This window comes from Saccopteryx bilineata, chromosome 1 (genome assembly GCF_036850765.1).
Source record: "Saccopteryx bilineata isolate mSacBil1 chromosome 1, mSacBil1_pri_phased_curated, whole genome shotgun sequence".
Taxonomy (NCBI): Eukaryota; Metazoa; Chordata; class Mammalia; order Chiroptera; family Emballonuridae; genus Saccopteryx; species Saccopteryx bilineata.
In genome coordinates, this window is record NC_089490.1 from 75,652,977 (window position 1) to 75,679,348 (window position 26,372).

Sequence of the window (26,372 nt, forward strand, 5' to 3'; positions counted from 1 at the left end):
ATATTCTGTAAAATTATACCCCATAAAATATAACTCCCAACAGTAAATGCCTGTTATAACATGGTTATTTTATTAAACAGATGTTTGTCCAACCTCCCAATATGAATGTTGGTGTCACTGCAGTAAAATGTTTAATTGGATTTGAAAAATTGCTCTAGTGTTAGATTTGGGTAATAAAGAATATGAAAGTTTTTTTGTTTTGATTTTGTAATAAACAAAACGATGCAATAAACACTAAAATCCAGAGTAGGGATTTTTCATTTAAAACCAACACAGTCCTTGATCACATTAAGAATACACTGACATGGCCCTGACCAGTTGGCTCAGTGGTAGAGCGTCCGCCTGGAGTGTGGAAGTTCCAGGTTTGATTCCCGGTCAGGGCACACAGAAGAAGTGCCCATCTGCTTCTCCACCCCTCCCCCTCTCCTTCCTCTCTGTCTCTCTCTTCCACTCCTGCAGCTAAGGCTCCATTGGAACAAAGTTGGCCCGGGTGCTGAGGCCGGCTCCATGGCCTCTGCCTCAGGCGCTAGAATGGCTTTGTTTGCAGTGGAGCAACAGCCCAGATGGGCCAAGCATTGCCCCCTGGTGGGCATGCCGGGCAGATTCTGGTCGGCCGCATGTGGGAGTCTGTCTCTCTGCCACTCCCCCCCCTTCTCACTTTGGAAAAATACAAAAAAAGAAAAAAAAAATATACGGACATGGATAGTAGACTTCTTTATGCTTGGAGTGAATTAGCACTCAGCTGTTTGTCAGTGATAGAACTTTGGTAGGCTTTTTCTAGTCTTCCAACTACTATGTAAATAATCAGTTGTCTTGTCCCTAGAATAACTATTTCTGACTTATTGTCCTATCTGCAAGGTGAGAGAACCCATATTTTTTCATAGTTTTTCCATTCTGCCTTCTCTTTGATTCATTCATTATTTTGTACTTGTTTTCATATGTGTAGTCTGACCTAGAAATATAATATTAATAAATATTTATTCTAAAATATATCCGTCAGGATACACACAGAATTATAACAATATTTAATATATATATATAACAAGAAAAAAATGTATAATTATAACAAGATTAGTAAATGAAAAATTAGAGGAATAATAAATGAGTTTATAAAAATTAAGAAGTCAAAGTAACATTATTACACAGAATGTATACTTTTAGGTACAATAACACTGGCAGACCACATATATCAATATATTATAGTATTTGTGTTTTTAGCTTACTCTCTTCCAGAGATTTGTCTCTTGTTTGTATCTCAGTTATTCTAGAAACCAATTCAAGAAGAAAGCAAATAGCTTGCGTACTTTTTGAATAACTGTGGTGATTTACATCTGTTTCTTTAAGGTCGGGGAAATGTCTCTAAAGTACAAAAAGAACTCCTGTTGGCATTGCACTTTGCAGCACATTTTCCCTAATTGAGTAATACCTTTCATCAAAATAAAATGGTGTTCCTCATTAAAGTACTTGTTGTGGATACATTACAAATATAAAGAACTAAGATGAGCTGTCTCTGTTTTTTGTGTCAAATGAAACGTTACCTTTAATATGCAAAGCAATAAGCTTTACAATTGCAAACGTTCCACTTATAGCTTTTCTATCAAGAGAATTAGTTCTGAAATTTCTGTAGAAACCACTAATCTTCTTTAACTAAGGAGAAAAGATTTAGTTTGACCCTTAATATTAAAAGCTGGTTCTTTATTACATCCTACTATTGTGTTCTCACTTGTCTTAATAAAATAATTTATTTCATAAAATGTATACCTTCAATATAAATATATTTATATTTATTTTTATTTTTTACTTCTTAGGCATTAGCTATGGGAATGATGACAGAATATTATCATTATATCTTTACTACTCTGGTAAGTAATTTATAAAACAATGATAATACTTGAAATTTTATTATTATGACATTACTGAATGGGAAATGGGTTTTGGAGTAAGATTAAATAATATAATGATCCATACTTTTGTAGTTATACTATATATTATTTTTATAAAACCCAAGAAAAATTATCATAGAGAACTAATAATTCTTGATAGGAAGCTGATGATTTTTGAAATACTATCATTTCATATATTAAATTTAAAATACCTTATTTTTATATTGCTTTAGAGGACTTTCAGAACATAATGGATTTTAAAATTATTTTGCTGAGAAATTAGTGTTTTAAAATAGCACAAATTCTAATATTGTTAGTTCTGCTCACTTTATAAATATGTTTATTAATGCTGCTCTTTTAGTAATTAAATTTGCTATCTAGTTTTTGCCTGTGTGTTGTTGGATTTTTAAAAAGTCAATATAATTTAACTTGCAATTAACAAATTGAATGTTATTTTTCTTTTATCTCTACATACCCACCATACGGTTTTTACTTAATATCTGACTTTATGTCTTTACCAGACCAACTTACTCTTAGCTCTATTTCTTTATAGTTCATATCCTGATTTTCCTTTATTAAAAAATAAAATTCAACTGAGTAAATTTGAAAATCTAATTGGCTTTATTCAGTGATTTCTGAATTGGACAGCATCCCATTTACCAAGTAAATGGGAGCTTCTAGGAACTGTATAAAAGGCTTTTAATGGGGGGGGGGGGGCGTGGAAAAAGAAAGTCGTAAATGAAGAAAAGGATTAATTCAGGCAAGGTACCTCCCACTGGGGAATAAAGCGATTTATTTAGGCAGATTATCTACCTCCCTGGTGTTGACCAGAAAATTACAGACAGAGAGACCAATTAAGATGACATTCCTAAGAAAAGTTTGACTGCAATTAAGTTAGGTATTAAGCCATGGTTTGGTGACATGGCTTTGCAAAATTGATTCCACTTAGGGCCTGTTTCTATTTAACAGCTTTCTTTGTGAAATCAGTCTCTGTCACTGATTTTTCTTCTGCCCATTTCTAAAATATGAAAATATACTCAACTTTGGGCCTTCATTCTATTTTCTTTTATTCTCTTTGATTATTTTCTTCGGAAATGAGATGTATTTATGGTCTCAGTTATTACTTTGTTCAAAAAGATTTAAATGTCCATCTGTAATAGTCCTGAATTATGCATCACAGAACAATTCTAATTGTTGTGGCATTAAGACAATTTAAAATTATTTAAACCTTAATGTACTGTCCTATAAATTGACCCCTCTTCTGACTTCCTTCAAAACTCCCATTGTCTCTGACTCATACATCACCAACAAATTCTACTGTTCTTTCCTCAATAGTGTCTCTAGCCTGCATATTGTCTACCCTCACAATGACCAACTTAACCAATGCTCAATCACTGTTAACTTAAAAATCTTCCAGTTGAAGCTACCTGATCAAATTACTAAAATTTAGTTGATCACATTAGCTTCTTGTATTAAAACTCTCCTTCAATAGAGATCCTTCTAGTTTTAGGTTGCATTTTACTGGTAAATACTAAAGTTAACTCTGCTCACTAGGAGATTTTTTGTGGCCTGTAAGAAAGTTAATAATAGGCTGGTGGAGAGGGAGTGGCCGCCTTCACTCATCAGCAACTTATATTTTAATCATGCTGAAATTCAGCTCTAGCATAATCATAAGATTTTAGAGAAATCAAAAGTATCTCTTAATAAGAAAACAACAACAACAACTAGTTTAAGATGTATAGAACTCAGTGTGTAATTGAAGGCATTTTTAGTTTGATTCTAAACTAACTTTTCTAGTTGTTTTGTTTGTTTGTTTGCTGCTATTCACTTTCATGAATTCTCTTTTGTGGCCAAACTGATCTAGATCAGTTTCCCAAATAGGTTTTATGTTTTCTGATTTTTGTCTCCACTGACATTTCAAATGACTGCCTCCTTTGCCCTTTTGCCTCTCAAAAGCCTGGCCTGACTCTCACAGCCACTCAGATTCCATCTGCTCTATGAAGTTGTTTCTGACAATAAAAATTGGAAGTCATCTGTCTTGCTTCTGAATTTTGCTGACTTCTACTCTTTTACCCCTTAGTGTATATTGCAATATATTATTTATTTATTCCTTGGAAAAAAAATTTATATAATCTTCTTGGCTCAATTGCAAACATAGAAAAATTAAAATCTAAAGATCCATCATATTTTTCAAGCACAGAGTACAGCTCAGGCTAATGTCTGTTGCTCTCCTCAGGGTTTTATTCCCATTATCTAGCCTGTCTAGCAGTATGGTTCCAAGGCAAGGTGTGTAGAAAAACAATAGCATTGATCTTGCCCCAGTTCTCATGTTGTCGGTATGATCAGTTCAAAAGAAGGCAAGAGTCCCACATGCTGCATGCATGGTCTTATGGTGACATTCAAGTCCCCTGAGAGCTTTGGTCTCCTGTCTCCTGGGAAAACTAAAAGGCAAGGCCAGTGCATTCCCTGTATGCAGACTGGAAAGGCAACTATATCTAAGGTGTTTCTTATGGTGAAGTTGCTGGATAGGGTGTAAGACAAAGGGACCACAAGCATTCTGCAACCAAAAATGCCATTCTTCTTAACTTTTTTTCTCAGCTTTCATATAATTTTATTTAGTTAGAAGCCATATTTATGAACTGTTTCTTAAATAAAAAATAAAAAGAGAGGGAGAAAAACAGAAAGATAGCAATAAGAGATAACTAGCCAAGGAAGCAGGGCATAGGAAAAACATGTCTAGTCAGTTAAAAGCAAAATATTAATGCATAATACTTAACATGGAGAAGAAAGCTTATGCAAATATTAAATGTAGTTATAAATAGCCTGTTGTTCTATTGGTAGAATTAGAGTATTATACATGTGTAAAGTGTATACATTTGTGTTGGCAAAGGAAAGTAAATATGCTTATGTAAAGTATATATATTTGCATTTGTGAAGCATGAGGATAGTCTAGTTGAATCTTGGTGATTTGTGATATTTAACATCATTTGAGACGCATTGCATTAACTATCCTAAAGAGAGCAAGAATAAGTGACTCTTTCAATTATGCATGCCTGTGAATATACTCTGTTGATAACAACACAAACAATTTTGTCTTTCAGGACCTCTTCGCTCTTGATGTGGAGCCCTACCGATACAGTGGCGTTAACATGACAGGGTTCAGAATATTGAATACTGAAAATACCCAAGTCTCCTCCATCATTGAAAAATGGTCCATGGAACGGTTGCAGGCACCTCCGAAACCCGATTCAGGTTTGCTGGATGGATTTATGACGGTATGAATACCCACTTAAAGATCAGTTTGTGTGTTTCTAAGTAAAATTGTGTAAATTATTCAATCCTTTCGATCCAAATTTTGGTTTAACTGTTTAAAGGAATGATGTCTGAACTACTATTACAAATAATTCTTTTAACAATTTTCTTTTTCTTATATATTTTTTTAATTCAGTAAGAGTAGGGAAGGCTAAAACAGATTCCTGCATGCTACCCAACCAGGATCCACATGGCAAGCCCATTAAGGGGATCACACTATGCCTATATATGTGTTGCTCAGTTGCTCAGCAACCAAGCTCTTCTTAGTGCCTGAGGTGGAGGCCGTGGAGTCAACCTCAGGGCCTGGGTTCAACTCACTCTAATCAAGCCGTGACTGCAGGAGGGGAAGAGAGAGAAGAGAGAGAGAGAGACAGAGAGAGAGAGAGAAAGAGAGAGAGAGAGAGAAGTGAGAGAGGGAGAGGGGGAGAAAGGGAGATGGACACTTCTATTGTGTGCCCTGACTGAAAATTGAACCTGAGACATCCACATGCTGGGCTGACACTCTACTACTGAGCCAACCACCCAGGGCTGACAACAATTTTCTAAATCAGTTTTTCATTGCAAATTTGCACCTTTGTTAAAAAGTATCTCAGGACTCATTTCTTCTATTGTAGAATTAATTCAGTGTAGTATTATTCACTGTAGAATACTACACTGCAGTAATTTCTCTAAAATTAATTAGTGCCATATATATGATAAATTAGAGACTGAAGTCATTGCCTAAGAGTTATTCTTCTGATTTTAACTGCCAATATAAAGACTCTTTGACAAGTTGGTTTCTGATAGCTGATGTCATATAGATGACTTAGGTACATCACAGTCAAGTCTTCATTAAGTTCACTCATTTTTAATACATTTTTAATATCAAAGAAGTTTAATATGCTTTAATAAAATAAGAGCCTAGAAAAAGATCATGGAGTACATGTCAATGTTAAAGAAGTCCTTCATATACATCCTCTAATTCCATACCCTATCTCTCAAAACCAAACAAGAAAATATGAAACCACAAAGGAAATTCTTTCAAGCTTAGATTTCAGTGAGGGCTCCTTCACTAATAACAAGGATATAGTTTCCTATGTAGCCTGATAGAAGAGTAAAACACAGAAGCACAGGCAGTCCACAAGATTTAAATATTTAGGAAACTAGGTACTTATTCAAACTTAAAATAACTAACTTTTATAACCACACATATTGTTTTAAAGCAACTTAACATATTTTAAATTTTCATATATCTAGGAATTTATCCATGTTGTCCAGATAGTCAAATTTGTTGACATATAGTTGTTTGTAATATTTTCTTGCAATCCCTTGTATTTCTGTGAAGTCAATTGTGACTTTTCCTCTTTAATTTTCTGATTTCATTTATTTGGTTCCTCTCTCTTATTTTCTTGATGAGGCACGTTAAGAGTTTCTTGATCTTGTTTATCTTTCAAAGAACCAGCTCTTGATTTCATTAATCTTTTGGGGTTTTTCTTAGGCTCTATACTGTTTATTTCTGCTCTGATTTCTATTATGTTCTTTCTTCTACTCACTTTGGGCTTTGTTTGATGTCCTTTTCCTAATTTCTTTAAGTGTAAAGTTAGATTGTTTATTTGGGATTTTTGTTGTTGTTTCTTGAGGTAGCCCTGTAATGCTATGAATTTCCCTCTTAGGGCTGCTTATGCTGTGTTCCATAAATTTTGGGTTGTGTTCTCATTTTTACTTCTTTCAAAGTATTTATTAAAATTTCTTTCTTGATCTCATTGTTAATCCATTTATTGTTTAATAACAAGCTTCAATACTCTTAAATTTATTGAGATTTCTTTTGTGGTCTATACTAGAAAATGTTCCATGTGCACTTGAAAAAAATGTATATTATGCTGCTATGGATGAAAGGCTCTAAAGATATCAATGAAATTAATCTGATCTAATATGTCACTTATAGCCACTGTTTCCTTGTTGATATTTTGTTGGAAGATCTATCCATTGATGTCAATCAGTTGTTAAATCTCCTGTTATGTCTGTATTGCTGTCAGTCTCTCCTTTATATCCATCAAAATTTGCTTCATATTTTAGGTGCTTTTATGTTGGATGCATAAATGTTTACAAACATTATATCCTCTTGTTGGATGTTCCCTTTGTCATTAGGTAGTGTCCTTCTTTGTGCCTTAGGTATAGTCTTTCTTTTAAACAAGCCTGTTTTGTCATATATGAGTATTGCTACTCCAACTTTTTTTTTGGAACTTACTCATTTTTAAAGCTCAAGATTAACCAACAGTCACACTTGACATTTTCAAGTGCTGGTTTACACTTACAAACTAGATTAATACAAAAACTGTAAAAGAAGGGTAAATATTCCTATATAACGTTATTTATACCAGTGCTACAAGTGAGAGAGAGAGAGAGGCAGAGAGGGACAGATAAATGGGAAGGGAGAGAGATGAGAGGCTTCAGCTTATAGTTGGGGTACCTTAGTTGTTCATTGCTTGCCTTCTTGTATGTGCTTTGATGCAGGGAGGGGGGGAACTCCAGCCAAGCCAGTGACCCCTTGCTCAAGCCAGCAACCTTGGGATTTAACCCAGAAATCTCTGGGCTTAAGCCAGCGACCATGAGGTCATGTCCATGATCTCACGCTTAAGCCAGTGACCCTGTGCTCAATCTGGGGAGCTCACACTGAAGCTGAATGAGCCTGTACTCAAACCCATGACCTCGGGGTTTCAAACCGAGGGGTCAGCATCCGAGGCTGACACACTTTTTGCTGTACCACTGCCTCATCAGGCTTACCATTTTTTTATTAATGAAGGAAAGCATTCTGTATAAATTGTTTTATCTCATATTCCACTAAAACCCCAATAATGAAGTATAAAATGTAACAAAATAATGAATTTTAATTGTATGTACACAGGATTTACTAAAGGCTTGGAAGATTGGGTAATGAAGACAATAGTACCACTATTTTCTCACAAAATTTAGAAGATTGACAAAATCAGAAGATACTGAATGTCTTACTGACATCTTACATTTTTGTCAGTACAAAATTATATTCAACTTTTGATTATTGATGTCTTCTGAATTTGGTACTTATTTGGTTGATCTAATTTTCTAATTCTTTCTTTAAATTTTGTTAAAATTTCTTTTTTCTATGCTTTTTTATGATAGCAAGAGAGGTATATAATTACCAAGGGTTTTACATAACTTCCTAATATTTTGCTGAAAAAATATGTAACATTGAACAAAATTTATTAATATAACAGTTTTATTTTTTACCACAGAATAAATATTTTGGGGTTCATATTATAATCAAATATGGAAGAAATCTTTATGTAAAATATTTCAGAGTATGTAATGAAGTCATAAATACAACATTCATTGAATTTGTGTATGATTGATTTAATGAATAGTAAAAGGACATGTAGTATTGGCATGAATAATAGAATGACACTTTCTTCACTTTATATACCTATTAATCTTCCACGATGTACTAATTGCAAGTTAAGTTTGAATATAAATAATTTAGATGACCTAACAGCATCTATTGGTTTATTAACACATGGCATTCTAATTGCCTTTGTTCGTTGACAGATTAAAAAATCAGCATTTATCTAAAGCCAATAAAGAGATAGAATTTCTATTTTAAGTAATTGTTTTTTTTCCATGAAAAATGACAGCTGCAATGAAGCATTTACTTTATAGTTCTGTTACTCTTTAGATCTACTTTTAAACTTTCATTTGGTAAAGGTAAGGTTGACGAGAGACTGTTGTGCCCCTTCTACCTTGAAGTGTATAATATGTCTTCAAAGCATTGATCTAAAATCATGCAATACAAACTCATAGTTTTATCCAGGTTCTTTCATATTTGTATTTTATATTTAAATATACTTACAGATATATATATATATATATATATATATATATATATATATTGCCACTCACAGATATATGAACAAATCTAACTAGACAGAAATTCCTGTTATTCAGGAAAGAGGTTTCATCAAGGGGCAGTCAATGACAAGGACACTTAGAGAAGGTGATGGCCAATGCTCACAGGAGAGCAAAGTCCAGCATCGCCATCTAGGAACTATCAATCCTCTGAGATTTAGGATGCCACACATATGATAAATTAGAGACCGAAAAGACGACGTTATCTCATAGTTAGCCTTCTGATTTTAACTGCAAGCTTTTTCGTCATGCTCAATTTTAGAACAATTTTATTTAAAAATTAAATCAACTGAAAAATATTACAACTACATAAAGAACTTAGTGTATAATAATATATATTATGTATAATAAACAGCAATCATAACTAATATCTATATCAATATATACCACCGATATTTTCCTCTTTTTTTTTGTTTTTAAATTATCTACCTACATATTCCACCAATAGAGATATTCTCTTGGCTAGTTGATTAAAAGAATTGCCTGTGTCTCTTATTAGAAACAGGAACGTACGCACATATAAAGTTTGACTTTAAGGACCCTAGGAGGTAGAGTAGCCCTAGGAAGTTTGATCTAAATAACGACTATGTAGAAACTCTGAGTCAAGCTCCCATTTGCAAACTACTGTTATCTGACAATCTTTACTATAAAAATTACCTATTTATGAAATACATTAAAATTTTACTACCTCCTAGTGCTATTATTGCCCATGACAACATCATGAGGCAGATAAGATCCTCATTTTATAGATGCAGATACATAGAATAGGTAGGTTTTGCATAAAGGAATATCCCTGAACTATAATCAGAAGCAAATATAAAGGAACCCTTAGCACCCAGAGATAAAAAAGTTGGGCATGATGAATAAGAAACCAGCAAAAATGTTACATTTATTGCTTTTTCTTTAACTTTAGTATATAGGGTTTCATATCAATTTTGAGTGGTGGGTCTTCTTAACCCTCCGATTTCTTTCCTAAACAGATTAAGCCAACAAAGAGGGGTTAAGAGGCAGCATCTGAATCCCATTTCTAACCCTTTCTAATGCTGTTACTTAATCTCTTTGAGCCTCCCTTGTCAAATAGAAATAATAAATTTTGGTGTGTTGTCCTAAGGCTCAAAAAGTATAATAAATTAACATATAAAAATATTGGAAACCTTCCTCGAGGCTTTTTATAATTACAAGCTATATTATTATTGCCTCTTCGTAAACCCCCAGTGTCTGATAAATGTAGAACAAATTTTGACACAGTGATTATAGTTTAAATTATCCAGTCTTATTATTTCAGCATCATTTGCAATTCTTTTTAGGCAGTAATATAACATAGTAGATAATATGGTTTGTATGTGTTTGTGTTAAGTGGTTAATTGACATAGAAACTAAGAAGCTTTCATAAAAAATCTACTTAGTACTTGAATTAATAATCTTAAAAACACACCCAATCACAATAATTTTAAATGTGCTTTTAGAATGATATGTCCTTATTTAATAGGTTTTTAAGTTTAGTTAGGAGTTTATTAAATGGTATGTATTATTTGTTTCTTTTTTTAAAATAATTTTATTTTTTTAATGGGGCGACATCAATAAATCAGGATACATATATTCAAAGATAACATGTCCAGGTTATCTTGTCGTTCAGTTGTGTTGCATACCCATCACCCAAAGTCAGATTGTCCTCTGTCACCTTCTATCTAGTTTTCTTTGTTCCCCTCCCCCTTTCCCTCTCCCTCTCCCCCCTCCCCCGTAACCACCACACTCTTATCAATGTCTCTTAATGTCAGGTCACTTCCTTTTTAGGTTAAGAAGATGGTTATTTGGGCAGAAAATTCAATGATGAATTTTGCTTAGTTTTTTTTTAGTTCTTTTGTTTGCTTGTTTGTTTTTTGTCAGTTATAGAAGACTGCTAAGTCTATCCTATCTTAGAACAAGAACTTTGGGATGAGAATCACCTGACTATTGAAACTAAGGTGTCCTCATTCCATCCTTTATAAACTTCTAATTGTTTAACATTGCCAAGTTTCAATTACTTTATCTATTTAATGGAAACAATAATATATCATAGTGTCACTATGAAGATTAAATACATGGGTATTCTGCTTAAAGACAGTACCTAGTCAACAGTTGATCCTTCAAAAATGGTATCCATTTTCTTCAAGGCAAATACCATTCTAAACTTTAATGCAAGTGCTATTTCTATTCCAAGTAAATTTCATCACTCAGAGAGTTTCTTGATACCCTGTTGTACAAATTTGACAACTGATAAGAATGCAACTATGTGAATACTACTTTTTAAAAAAATATAAGAATAGATTGCTTACTCTAATGCACTAGATAAGATAGGTGAATGAATGAATATAAATCAGAACTAGTTTAATATCAAATTGTTGATGTCATTTCATGATACTGGTACTTAACTAATTATATTTACATTAGAAAGACAGTTCTTCAAAAATTGTAGCCTCTGCATTTTTGTGATATAAAAAGCCTAAGAAATGGTTAAGGATTTCCTGTGATGCACTAATTTTCAAGATATCCTTGCCTAATATTCTTTAAATTCACATTAATAAATTAAAAGGATATTTCAGACAAAATGAAATAAGTTGTAGGATGAATTTGCCCTGAGGATATTAGGAATTCTCTTGCTTTATTGTGCAGAGAGGGAATATTATGTTGATCTTTCATTTGCCTTTCTAAAAGAAGTTATAAATATTTTATTCATTAATCTTCAGAATACCCTCTGACCGAATTGAACCAGAGGGAGAAATAAAGTTATTAAACATATACTTTACAGATATTGAAATGGTACCAAATCAATTCTTCATGAAAAATTCCTATACTATATTGTTAGTCATTAATTTATTCTCCAAATACTTACTGAACATCTGTTATATGTAATATGTGGTATTAGACCATGTGGAGGATAAGAAATATATATATCTGCACCTGAAGAATTATCAATATACTAAGCTAATTAAAACTAGCCTTTAATAATTAAAATTTTTTACATGTAGTAAGGAATTTATTTAGAAAGTAGTAAGCTTAAATGGGAATTTATCTATTTTTTGTCTAGGGTAAATTGAACCTCACTAAATGTCACAGCTAGAGAATGTTACATGTCCAAATTAACAGGCTGAATAGTTTCTTTTCTGTGCTATTCTCTCACTGTACATGGCCAAAAGTCCACCATTCTCTGACAGGTTGTGATACTCAGAGACTTGATCAACTTGATCAGGCTGGTAGATAAGCACAGGCTCCACTGTATGATACTCCACATGGAAGTGCCCTCCTTAAGCTGGAGTGCTTCATGCTGCTACCAGGTTTGAAGCATTCCAGGAAATGATACCACAACCCCAAAGCTGTTGCCAGGCTTGGAGTTTTGCTATTTTTGCCATAAAAATGGCAGTCAAATTATCATGTTCGTCACTGCACTTCTTTTGCCTCTGGTCCTAGAGACCATTTTTTGCCAATTGAAGCTGCATGTCTTGTCACTCACAACTGGGGCCAAAGCTCAAATTTATTCTCAAATTACCCTGGATTACCACTGTTCCATCCTTCAGCTTCCCGTTTTCTAGCTCTTTAGTTTACATAACAAATGTGAATTTGAGAGCCTTCCCTTAGTGCCTGCATGGGTGAATCAGGAGCCCCATATCATAGGTTGTTTGCGGACCCAACCCTCCTCTAGTGCTCTCAGGTCTGGTCTGGGCTGTGGACTCAGCTGGTGATTGCTTTCACTCACCTACCTGCCTGCCTGGGCAGTCTTCATCCTCAAAGGTATCCCGGATTGAAGTCTTGACTATTTTTTTCTCTAGGAGTTTCCTTGACCTTTTTGTAAATTTATCTACTTTCTTCCCAGCAAAATTTCAAGCCCCTGGTCCTAAGGAATGGAGGAATGAGAGGTCTCTGTAAAAGCAAAAGCACAGTTGCTATGGCTACTGCAGAAATGCTACAGAGTTGGTCCCTGGCTGGTAGTTCAGTTGGTTAGAGCCCTGTCCTGATGTGACAAGGTTGTGGGTTTGATCCCTGGTCAGGACATATAAAAGAATCAACCAATCAATATGTAAATAAGTGGAACAACAAAATCAATGTTTCTTTCTCTCTCTCTCTAAAATTGATAATTTTTAAAAGAAATGATGTGGAGTTAGCTTTCATCTCCTTAAATCAATAAATAAGGAAGGAAAGATGAGAAAACCTATACCCAAAGTATTTGTGTCTTTCAACATGGAGCTAAAATAATAATAATAATAATAATAATAATAATAATTTTATTTTATTATTATTTTAGCATCACCAAGTACTAGGCACATCTGCTACAGTGTTATAAGAATTTGACAATTTGGTAAGATTGAGAAGGACATTTTGGAGGAGATAGTGCTTGAGCTGGATCTTACAGGTAAATTGGAACATAAAATAGCATCCTGATAAGACTAGATGAGAACAGAAAGGCCAAATTGGAAGAAAAGAATGGAAAGCCATGAAATTATGGCATTTGTGGTAGTTATATGAAGCTATGCTTCTAGCCTTACATTTATCTCTCACATAAATACTGCAAAATAAACATTTCTCAATTTACTGGTGATGAAAGTGAGGCTCAAATATGTTTAGTATGTTGTCCAAGGACATTTAGCTCAGAAGGTGAAAGCTGAACTTTAAGTCCAAGCCTTTCTACCTTATTCCCTTGTGTACTTCCTGCCCTGCCCTGCTCCCAGTAAGGCTCATATGATGGCTCCGTGCATTGGACTCCCAACAGGCAAGGGCAGGAAGCTGTAATTCTAGTCTGTGGACACAAGAAGACCCTAGAGGGCTCAAAGACATGTTTGAAAGGGAAGACCTGTTAGAGGTAGGAAAGGAGACTAAGGAGAAAAGGTTCAGAAGGGAGAATAAGAAAATAGGACAGACTGAGGTGACTGCAGAGATACTAGTGCTTTTTAACAAAAATGGGGGGCTGTGTAGAGGAGGTAACTTGGAAAATAGGATGGCATTGATTGAAATATGATGATGGTGATACCTAAAGGGAGAGAGGCCTGACAAAAAGTTGGAAGCCAAAATATTATTTCTCATTGCAGTAGGAGGTGAGGGCTTAATTTCTCTTTCAGATTTAAGGGAAACATCCCAGAACCTATTGCTGTATGTTTTCAGTTGTTCATAGTAAGAATGTAGCCTGTCTGTTTGGCCACCTAGACTGAGCAAGCCTGAAAGTGAGAACATTTATTTATATTGAATGTCAGTTAAAGAATTACTTCATCTTTTAGTCTCTTTGCTTCTCCAGAGTCACACCAGAGCCTGAGGCTCTGCACCAGTTATGTCTTGGGTCTTGGGAGTATTCCTTGGGAAAAGAGATTTTAATTTGTGTTCTGGTCCTGGCTTTCAAGGAAAATATTACTTCCGCTAAATATTGCCTTTAAAAATCAACTTCTCATACTCCATTCTCAGCCTTAAAAATTTATTCCTTTCTCCAAATTCTTTACTTTATCAAAGGGAAAGAAAAGTTAATAAGTGATAAATTAAAGACTGTGAAATACCTTTAAAATATGAACTTCTCTAACCCCTAAGGCAGGTGCACACAAATTTAACTGACAAAAAATCGTGCTGAGTTCTGTAGATTTAAATCTGCAACTAAAACTTAAGTAAACTTTAAGTAAATTTGAAATAATCAAAATTACAAGGTAAACACAGATGTAACTCATTTGTTCACTTTTTTTTTTTTTTTTTTTGTATTTTTCTGAAGCTAGAAACGCGGAGAGACAGTCAGACAGACTCCCGCATGCGCCCGACCGGGATCCACCCGGCACGCCCACCAGGGGGCGATGCTCTGTCCCTCCGGGGCATTGCTCTGTTGCGACCAGAGCCACTCTAGCGCCTGGGGCAGAGGCCAAGGAGGCATCCCCAGCGCCCGGGCCATCTTTGCTCCAATGGAGCCTCGCTGCCAGAGGGGAAGAGAGAGACAGAGAGGAAGGAGAGGGGGAGGGGTGGAGAAGCAGATGGGCGCTTCTCTTGTGTGCCCTGGCCGGGAATAGAACCCAGGACTTCTGCACGCCAGGCCGACGCTCTACCACTGAGCCAACCGGCCAGGGCCTCATTTGTTCACTTTTAAAAGCACTGTGATTATCTAGTATTACTAAAATGTTATTGTAGATGATGCATACTGCAGAAAACTTGTAAGCCAAGAAATATGTGAACTAAATTAAAATTTTTTATTCATTAGCACAGAAAGAAAATAGAATTACAACTGACATTTTAGGGACCAGTGGAAGCTCTCTTAATCTACGTTTCCTTAACTATTCACAGAAGTAACCAAAACTCTTTATACCTTGGTTAAAATAAACCATGTGTTGGCAGCCTAAAAACTCATTTCTAGCAGGCTGCTCTATAATGCTTCTGTATTTTGCTCCCACAGTTGGGTCTTTAAAAATACTAATAATGTTTCTTCCCAAACTAGTTTATGCTTGTTGTACTTATTAATTATATAATTCAATTAAATGTTACATAAAATAATGAAATACAATGGCAAAACAGAAACTTGTTTCTAAGAATGATTACTTTGAAAAACTTGATAAAGTCAAGCCATTTAAAATGTTTTTCATATTCATATGAACAAGGGAGTTCTATAAGGTAGATTTTGAACATAATTTTCTTTATAAATATCTTTTTTCTTTCAACTAAAAGAAACCAAAACTGGAAATTATGGATAATCCATTATGTGACACAGAAGATAAATACCAATCAGCTGACCCTGAAAAGTGTTATGGCTCTACTTTAATACATTTAGGGATAAATTTACAGTTAGATGTTTTACATTAAAACAAAATTCTAAAGTATATATGCTTTAACTAGTCATCTTAATCAACTGGCCAAATATTAGCTTCGGGTTGCTTTGCAAAAGGGGTCATCTATGTATGTATTTCTATTATTTTTTTTGTCCTTGTACATATTTTATTAAAAATAGGATCATATATTATTCACCATTTGCATGATGTTTTCTTAAAGTTAAACTATTCAAAATCTGTTATGTGTCAGGTACTGTTCTTGGCCCAAGGATATAGTGGTAAACAAGATAAAGATGCAATTTAACTTTTATTTGGTAAATAGAAGAGAGAAATGAAAGGAAAAAAATAAAGATAAGAGGTCAGAGAGTGATTAGGGGTAGGGAGGGCTGTTTAGCTAGGGTGTTAGGTGGAGATGATGTGTAAGACAGGTCTCAATGATATGAAATAGGTGGCCATGCAAAGATTTATCAGAAGAACATGCTATGCAGTAGGAACAAGTGGACAGAAGTGGACACTCTTTGAGGTAGAAACAAGCAAGTTGTATTTGAAGAAAAGAAATGTGACTTTAGGCTTATTTAGAGAAAGAAGAAAAATGATACAAGATTGGAGAAATGGTCTTTGAAGGACATGTAAGTTTGGGTTTCAGTGTCATTACAGTGGAAGGACTTTAATGAGGGTAGAGATTTAACCTGACTCCAGGATTGAAATGAGGTCTGTGGCTTTGGTGTGACATTAGAGTGTAGAAAGCAAGAGTAAAAATGGGGACAAGAGTTAGCTGTTTCAGCAATGCTGAGGGACAATGTCAGTGACTGAGACTCAGGTTTTATCAGTGGGAAGAGTGGTTGACTTGGAGATATAGCTTGGGGTGATGTCCAAATGATTTATTAATGGGTAAATTTGGGATCTGAGTGGAATACAGGATGGTGTAGCAGTTACTGTCAGTTACTTACCCATATCCTTCTGGCTTTATGGTTCAGGGTGCCCAGAGAATTGTGGCAGCCAATGTCTGCTTCTCTGTGTCTAAGAACTTTTTCCAGAAGGCTGCTCTGCTTATGTGTCCAGCTGGATGGAAGGACTGGGCAATTAACGTGTCTCCCCCACAGCTCAAAAAAATCCATTACCAGTGGGAATGGCCCAGCTTCTTCAGTTTTACAGTGAGATAATTCTGAGATGTGCACTGTATATATTTTTTCAAAATTACCCTGTGAGATCAAACTCCATTTGCACATTATTGTAGCTGGCTTATTAACCATTTAGTAGCTGCTTTTTCTTCCATGTCATTTCTTCTCTTTCTTGCTGGTGTTTCCTTACACAGAATAATTGTGTCAAGGTCTACTACCATGGGAACACACATTGAGATAGAGGATGCTCAGATTTTTAAAGTCTGAGAAAGTTGATGAAAATGAGTCATGTGCTGAAAATGTAGAAGAGTTAAAAAGCTGATTTGAGGATGAAAACATATGTACCCTTGTTATACATTATGCTTGAATTGCCTAGCAGACATTCAAATAGAGATGTTTTCTCTTGTTTCTCACTACTGTATTCTTTGTGCCATAACAGTATGACACATCATACGCATTTCATGTTTGTTGAATAGGGGAAAGAATTATTTGGCGAATGAATGATTTTGAAATGACGACTATTTTATGAGGTTGAAACTCAGGTAAAATGTCAGGATTAGAGTACAGATTTTTGAGTCAACAGGACATAGATAATATTTAAAACCAAGGGGCTAAATAAGATCATCTGGGAACACAATGTGTGTGGAGGAGTGAAGAGTGTCAAGGACTGACCTGAAAGAGTAAGAAAAAGAAGTGGGAGCCCTCAAAGGTGATTGAAGAGAGGGGGGTACGATAAGGTAGAAAGGAAATGAAACAGCAGCTGATTTAATGGACGCCTAGAGAAGAAAGTGTTTGAAGAATGACAGAGAGGTCAGTTGTGTCAAACATGTTACTAACACTGTTCAAATGTGATGAGTTTAGAGAATTGGTCACTAGATAAAATACATATGAATTCATATTTACAAATGAGTATTGGACTTAACAGATCATTGCTTGTTAGGAAAAAATTTTTTTTATGTCCACCTCTCTATAATAGAACTGTGTCACTTTAGAGGGAATAGAAAAATCTCTATGGACAGCGTAGATATGTCAAGTGGTGACAAATTAAAGGAAATAAAGTTTGATAAAATGTATTAACTTATATGTAAAATAAAATTAGTGACAGTTAATGTGAGAATTCACTGTTTTAATATGATACCAATGTATGGCAGTAATTACTTACAATGGCCAACAAATGACAAAGTTAAACATAGTAAAAAAAAAGTATTTTGCATACCAATTAGTTTCTCCATCTACTTTGATGCTCTTTAAATGTTAAATATTGAATACACAGTTCTTTAAATTGCATTGTTTTTGTTTCTTTTATGACTATGTAAAATAAATTCCTTAAGAAGTGCAGCAATAAAAAATATACATCAACAGTGTTAGGAAATATATAAGAAGATAATTAAAATTCTAATCTACTAGTCAGTGTTATATTCAATATTTTCTTGTTCATCAAAATGTACCCCCAGGAGCATGGTTGGACAGAATATCTTTCTGTGATCTTTAGTGGCTCAGTAGGTCCCATGAATGACTCAGTTACAAATCAGTGACTGCTTCAGGCTTTCTTTTTTGTTTTTAGTTCAAAGATGGACACCTTGAGGACATCACCTAGAGAAAGATTTATCATATGTTGTTTCAGATCTCTAATAGTAAAAGTTGAATTTTCTTGACTTTGTTCTACCAAATATCTTTTATACATATAATAGTTTAAAATTTTTTGAATATATTAGAGAATATTAACCAGATATCATAAAATTAGATTAGGTGCCCCCCTCTAAAAATATAATACCATTTCAAGACCTGTCTATTGGCGTATTTATTATTCTAACATTTTATTTTATTATTGTATATTTTCAAACATTACTATACTATGCAGACTGTTAATTTTTAATTTAAAAATATAAAATATTATATTTGTTTTGGTCCTCCATAAGGCAAATGCCAAGATGAGATTAGATGTACAATGGATTTATTAGCAGATATGCCGGTGAAGTATAAAAAGGGAGAAAGTTGAAATATGTAGAGCGTCTTCAAGCTGAGATGCAGGTCTGAAATCTGTGAAAGGAGAGAGGAAAATTAGGACTGGATAAGAACCTGTGACTGCAATTCAGGAATGCTTATCCATGATGAAAAGGATTCCTTGAGCCAGAACTTCCCTATGGATAAAATGGCATTAAGCATAAGTAGCCTGATTCTAGCAAGCTAGTTCTCCTCAGTCATTGGTTAGGAGCAGTCTGCTGAACACTGTGGTGTGTAAGAAGGTGCAGAAGCTGGAGGCTGTTAATAGGTGTTTACCCTGTAGTAATTTGTCTTAAAGCAAGATTTGAACAGGGCATCTTCATGCCCATGACCTATATATTTTTGGGCCTTTTAATAGAGTTATTGTCAAGGGGAGGTAGATTCTCTTTCTTGGTTTCCTTAGATTATAATGCCAATCCCTAATTTACCAGGTCCTGTAAGTATTATCAGTGGAGAGACTGGGGATGGATGGACTCTGTAGTGACATCATTGCTTTGAATGAAAATCAACAGTTAAATAAAAATGAAATCTCAAAACATTGTCTTACTTATAGGAGAGTATAAAATTAGATGTGTTCACAAATAGATTTGTTTTAATTTGACACAGAATACTAAAAACAAATTAATTCAAAATGCCAAGAGGGTTATTATATTTCAATAAGGAAGACTCAGGAGTGTTCAAGAAAATGGTGACAGAAACTTGTAAGCAAGCACAGAAGATAGTACAATCAGATTACAAAGTGCATAGATTTAATAATTGAATTAATAAATAATAACCATGTGTATTATTTATTTTTAAAGAACTGATAGTATAGTCTTGAAACTGAAATGTTACAACAGAGAGAAAGAAAGACTAGGCTCCCCCATTCAGCAAGCTCTCAACATACTTTACCTTAATTAAAAGAACAGTTTTATTCTTGATAACAGTCTTTGATTCACACATACACACACACACACACAAAATTGCAAAGATTGCAGGTTCTCTCAATATTTCTAGATGATCAACTATTATAGTTACTCTAAAACTAGTTGTCATTGTACAGTAATATCACTTACAACTCAATAATAGATTAAAACAAGTGTTGATTAAGTGACAGGCATTGTCTCGAGTACTGTTGATACACAGGAGAAGCAAATCAGGTGTTATTCTCTCTGTAGCTGGTTAGTTGAAATTTTATTTATTTGCCTCTTGGGCAAATAAAATATATGTTTTCTTATTGCTCCTCTGAGGACAGGGATACTGCACTAAGTAAAAAAAAATAAAAATAAATAAACAGATAAAATAAGTTAATGAATAACTAAATAAATAAGTCCCAAAGTACAACTTGCTAACAGAGGAGAAATCTTCCTCTGTAGCTAGAATCTTTTATTCTGTATTTAACACTGCTAAATTCTTTAATAGCATAGACCCTATGATACAGAAGTCTATTTCAGATATAGGATTTTTAAAAGATAATTAAATCTCAGTGAAAATAAAGATAATAATTTATTTGAAAAAATATTACATTATTGGAAAATAAACTGATATCAGCATCAGTCAACATTCCTTACTTTACACTCTTAATATTTTTAAAATACATCTTAATTATCTTTTTTGATAATAATTATTATTTTAAGAAGTTAAAATAATATATAAAACTGAATAATACAATCTTTAATGATACATTTATTAATAGTTTTATATATATTCCTCAATAATTTTTATTCATAAATCCACCCACATGTATATTTTTAACATGAATTTAATTTCAATATACATGATGTTAGATGACTTTGCTTTTTCAATTAATATTTCTGAATTTATTGTTACTCATTTACTTGCCTTTTCTTTTTTAATTACTACATTGAATCTAGTATATAAGTGTATATGATCATTTCCTGATAATAATTTGTTTCCAGTGCTTGATAAATAGTCCTATGGAAAATATATTTTTATATTTATAAATTTCAATAAGATATGTATTATTTCCTTAGGATAAATTCTTAGCAATGGTATACTTGATTAAAAATTTTGCATGTTATAAATTTTTATATTAATTTCCAAAGGACTCTTCAAACCTCATATAATAGTTTTTCAGTTTTCATTCATTATGTGTTTGAATTGCGTCTCCAAAAAAGGTATTTTGAAGTCTTAAGTCTTACTATCTTTGAATGAGACCTTATTTGGAAATAGTTTTTACAGATATTAACAAGTTAAGATCAAATTATTAAGGGTGGGCATTGGTCCTGTAAGATTGATGTACTTGTAAAAAGAGAAAAATTTGAACACACAAACACATAAACACAGAGAACACTACATGAAGACACAAACAGGGAGAACACCAGATGAAAATGAAAGTAGAGGTTAGAATTATGCAACTACCAGCTAAGATATGTCAAGTATTTCTTGTCAACACCAGAAGCTAAGAGATCTAGGAATAGAACAGATTCTGCTCTGCATCCTTAAGAGAAATATGGCCCTGCTGACATCTGAAATTTAAACTTTCAGGCTGTGAGAATACATTTCTATTGTTTTAAGCCATATCAGTTTGTGGTAATTTGTTAAGGCAACTTCAGGAAACTCATACAACCTATGACCATATTTGAAAGTGCTTCTTTACCCACACTCTCTTCAGATTGAGCATTATTACTAATTTATTCCTTTTGTCAATCAGAAAATAAAATTAAAAAGATACCCAATAATTTTAAATTATGTGGAGCTTATTATATAAGAGGCAGAGAAATTTTACATCATATAAAGGCATATATTTATTTATAGTTTTACTTTTCTATTTTTCAATCAACCTACCTCTCAATCCATTACTTTGTTTTATAAAATACATAATTTAAGTAACTATTATCCAGTTGGTATAGGAAAAAGTGCTATAAAATTGAAGGAAGGGACATTTCCACTAAATAAATAGGTAGTTAAACTCAAGGTGTCATACTCCTCACTGAAGAACTGGGCCTTGCAAGGTCTAGGTATTTAGCTGATGGCTCTAGTAGTGACTGGATTGCAGGGTTAAAACCTGTTTGTGATTTCTGGCTCACCTCTTATCTCTTAGCTTCAGGTTTTGGCACAAACCTAAGGTGGCAGAGAATCATCTATTTATGTAGGAAAGAAGGCATAGAATTCCTGCCATTAACGTTCTGTTTTTGCTCTCATAGGAGTTTTTCTATGTTGCTAAAATATGCAGAATTAGTTCTGGATGGGAAAGAGCCTCCTGACAGTGTTAGTTCTGAGATGTTCTGGGTTTATCTTTAGCTTCGGGGATTATCTCGTGAAAGCCAAAACCTAGAAAACATTTATCAATGCCACTGTTGGAGTTGGCTGGCTTTAGGTTGATTTGATCAGGATGACATTTACAATGTTTTAAATACAAGAAGAGTCCATAGATGAGTCCTCATTCTGGAGTCTTTTCAAATGGAAAGCATTTCAAATATCATCTCCTGGGATGATGGGATAGTTGCAGAGAGTGACAGTAATGGGGAAGTGGGAGAGTAGGTGACTTGCACTCAGAGATCTGCATTCTATACCTGGTGTTGCTGCTTATTCAATGTGTGTCTCTGGAAGGGTGACTGAACCACTGATTTCTAAACAGTGAGTTGGATTTATAAAGCACACTACAAAAGTGATTGTTAGGACCAAATGAGACCACATTTATCCCACTATTTTGCAAACACCTACTCTAAATATATGTAAAATGTTTTCAGATATAATGTTTTAGTTTGAATCAAGAGTAATTAGACTTTGTGGTTCATAGTTAATTCTTCTCTTGTGGGAATCTTTCAGTAATATTTAATCTGTAGATTGAAATAAAAATGAAAACTTTATAACTCAAAATGCAGTTGATTGGGGCTGACCCTAGGCAAAAGAGTATTATTATTGAAGAATGGTCATAGCCCCTCCTGTGGCCCACCCATCCAGGACTTGGTACTTCCCATGTGGGTTCATCTAAACCAAAGTAACCAAACTGATAAATAATAATCTTGATAAGCTATCTTTGCAAATATGAAAATTAGGAAATATTAATTAGAAAAGCTAAAGTATAAATCTGCCTTGATATGCCTCTTCTCAACCAGGGTTCTCTCTGTATACTACCTTATAATTGATAAACATTTTGAAACTTGAGCTGACACTTCAAAGTAATTTTTGTGACACTTGACCTTCAATTCCTAACGTTAAACCAGGAAGGACTAAATTAATGCCATCATAGATGTAGACTTCAAAGTAGAAGCTCAGCCTGTTTATGAGAGTGAGAGCTCTGGTTAGTGGTGAATAGATAAAACAACAAAAAGCAGTTTCTGAGTATATGGCACTTATTACTTTAACAATTACCAAGACTTTGAATGATGTAACACTTTTAATGAAGATCATAGAGACAGCCTCTATCTACTTCCCTAACCTAGAAACCAGAATGAAACATTAGTATACCATTAATCTATACAATTTAGGAGTCCTATTGCTTCTTGCATGGATTATACACATTTTTATTATAAGGAAATTTTTATATTTTTCTTCCTTTTTTGTTATACAAGTTATCAATCTCTGTCATCTGGTTCAAAATATTTCAGGACAATATTTCTTCTTTCAGGATACAATTGATTCGGGTGAAATATTGATGGATTCCTACTCCTTTGCCTCCTCGTCTATATCTAGTGAACCCCTGCAGGCTATTTAGGGCTCATCCTGAATTTCTCACTTAGGCAGACCTTCCCTGACCACTTACTTCATTGCAGACACACTCCCTCCTAGTCAATGTGCTGTCACCCGCTATACTATCCTCACAGCTTTATTTACTTATGTGTTTGTTGTTTAATGGCTCTCCCCTTCCAATGCAAGATCCATAAAAACAGAGATCTTACCTGTCTTGATTACCAGAGCCTCTAAAAAATGCAATTTATCAAATGAATGAATGGATGGATGAATTAATTAATGAACTTCAGTTTTGTCATCTGAAAAATAGCTGTGCCACCTACATTACGGGGTTCTTAAAAATTATACAAAAAAAGAACATAAACACATGTAAAACATTCACCATGCCTAGTAAATACTCTAAAAAATAGTGACTGTTGAAAGAAATGTAGACTTATATTATGTTTTCAAAACAACTATCCACAGAGGGAAGTTGAAATAGCAGGACGTAAGCATAGTTTTATTTCCTATGGGACAAGTGGGGGAGATTGAGATAAAAAGGGAAGAGTGATTTAAATGAGTGAATTTAGATTTGTATGCAGTTTCTTAGCCTTGGAATAATTGATATGAAAAAGTATCTTGTTTTTCTGCGGCTGATTCTATCTTGCTTGACTTTGGCTCACCCTCGGGGTTCCAGGGATCTTGAGGTTTCTATTCAATGGATGGAATCTTGCTGCCATCCCTGTGTGTCTACACTCAGATGACCACCTATGCCTTTCTGAGTATCACATTTGTAAGGAATATCTGGATCAGTATGAATCACTGGGTATTAATAAAAATGTGCAAGGGAGACACACCTTTTCTGATTTAGTTTCTATGAATACATGTATTTATTCCACTTAACATTTGATATATTTTACATTGGCAGCCTCATTGGCTGCTGAATTTTATAGAAGATAAACTATGAATGTCTGTGAATAAAATTAGAAAGATTTAAAACAATCTTCAAGATAAAGTTAAGTGCCATGATTAAATTCACTGACTATATAGTAAATACAATGACAAAAATATTTTTCTAAAATCCCACAAAGGAATATTTGAAATCATCCTGAGCTTACATTTTGTCCACCTGTGTCCTTAGTTCCATAATTTGAGATACAAAAATATCATAATTTTAATGTAAAATCTGGAGTGTAATACTCATGGCTATATGCTTATACATGTCCTCTCTAAATATGTGGTTGTAATATTAACTATCAATATACTACATAAAGTGATAATTTGTATTGAAGGAAAAAATTGAATTCAAATATCCTTTTCTTGCTTTTACATTACTTCTTTGGGAAGCCAGTGACTTATATCCAGACCCTCTGAAGCAAAGCACAGAGGTAAAATTTCTTTAATGCTGTGATGAGCTTTAATGTTAAAGGGCACTGTTGATGTCCATATAAGATTAAAAGAAGAAGTGTATTATATTAGCTTAATAACAATCAGTAAAAAACTTCCCAGTTAAGGTGTGAACTCAAAGCATCATAACTAAAAATTCTAGTGGCATTTCCATGTATTCTGGACACACAAATCTGCAACAATTGGCCAAAAACATTACATAATGAAAGCTAGCAAGCAGTAAATTTTTCTAAAATATAGTAGACTGTGGCATTATACTTGACATTTAGAAAAGCTTTTCATAGTGGTTTTTTTCTATCAATATTTCTACAGCAATTTGATGCTAAGAATGTATTTATCTTGTTTCTCAAATTTCTTTCAACTGCTAATATATGAACTACTATATAAATTATCCCTAAGATAGGTCAAATTAATCACTCCAAATGTCTGAGTAAATTTGCAGCCACGCTGAAATTAGAACTTTTAATCATGATTAGAAATGTAATTGAATGGAGTCAATCATAGAAAAAATTATATTTAGCTCCTCAATGCATTCAGGGTTTTTTTTTTGGGGGGGGGCGGGGGAAGCCATAGGATAACAGTTGACTGTTATCACTTGAAACCCTTTTACTTTATGTGTGATTCAAGGACCAGAAGCATCAGTAGCAACACAGACATACAGAATCTCAGATCTATTGAATCATAACCTGCCTTCTAACAAGATCCCCGGGGCTCTGTATGCCCAATAAAGTTGGAGAAGCACTGACTTAGAACATCACTATATACTCCCCCTTTTTTTTTCCTTGTAAGTAATAGATGTGAGCTACTTACCAAGGTGGACAGCAATAAAAATATTAATGTTATAATAAAATGTCATATATCTGTTACACTTTTAATATCTATATGAGGATGAGAAAGCCCAATTCCCAGGAGTAAACTATGCAAGATGTATTTTATTTTCTGCTAACTAGGCCTAAATATATTGCTTTATATAAAGCTTTAAAACTATCTCAATGCTTTGTTCAGGTGACAAAATACTTATGGGCAATAATGTTTCTGAGCTGAATTTTTACTCTTATCACCTCTGAGGGACACAGTATTCTCATATGTATCCAATATCCTTAACTGACTAGAGAATTCCTGCTCAAACTTCAGTGTTCAGCAGGACTCTGTTCAGATCTTATTTATAGTTTCCTATTGGATTTTATGCCCAGGACTGTAATATGTTTTAAAAATTCACATTAAAAAACACAATAATTCAATTAATTATGTAACCAGAACGCTATTTCTTCAAATAGCTATATGTTTCCTTATAAAAAGTAGACTTTTTCAAAAGACTAAGTCTATGTTTATATATATTAATATTGGGTTGA

At 33.8% G+C, this 26,372-nt stretch overlaps 1 protein-coding gene across 2 annotated transcripts in view; it reads left to right on the forward strand.

The window, feature by feature from the left end:
• Positions 1 to 26,372, forward strand: part of GRIK2 (glutamate ionotropic receptor kainate type subunit 2) — a 696,770-nt gene that overhangs the window by 302,828 nt on the left and 367,570 nt on the right. For both annotated transcript variants that reach the window (XM_066254474.1, XM_066254481.1), the window contains 2 exons: positions 1,809 to 1,862; positions 4,985 to 5,158. In XM_066254474.1, coding sequence (XP_066110571.1) covers positions 1,809 to 1,862; positions 4,985 to 5,158 — 228 coding nt within the window. The remainder of the gene's footprint in view (positions 1 to 1,808; positions 1,863 to 4,984; positions 5,159 to 26,372) is intronic.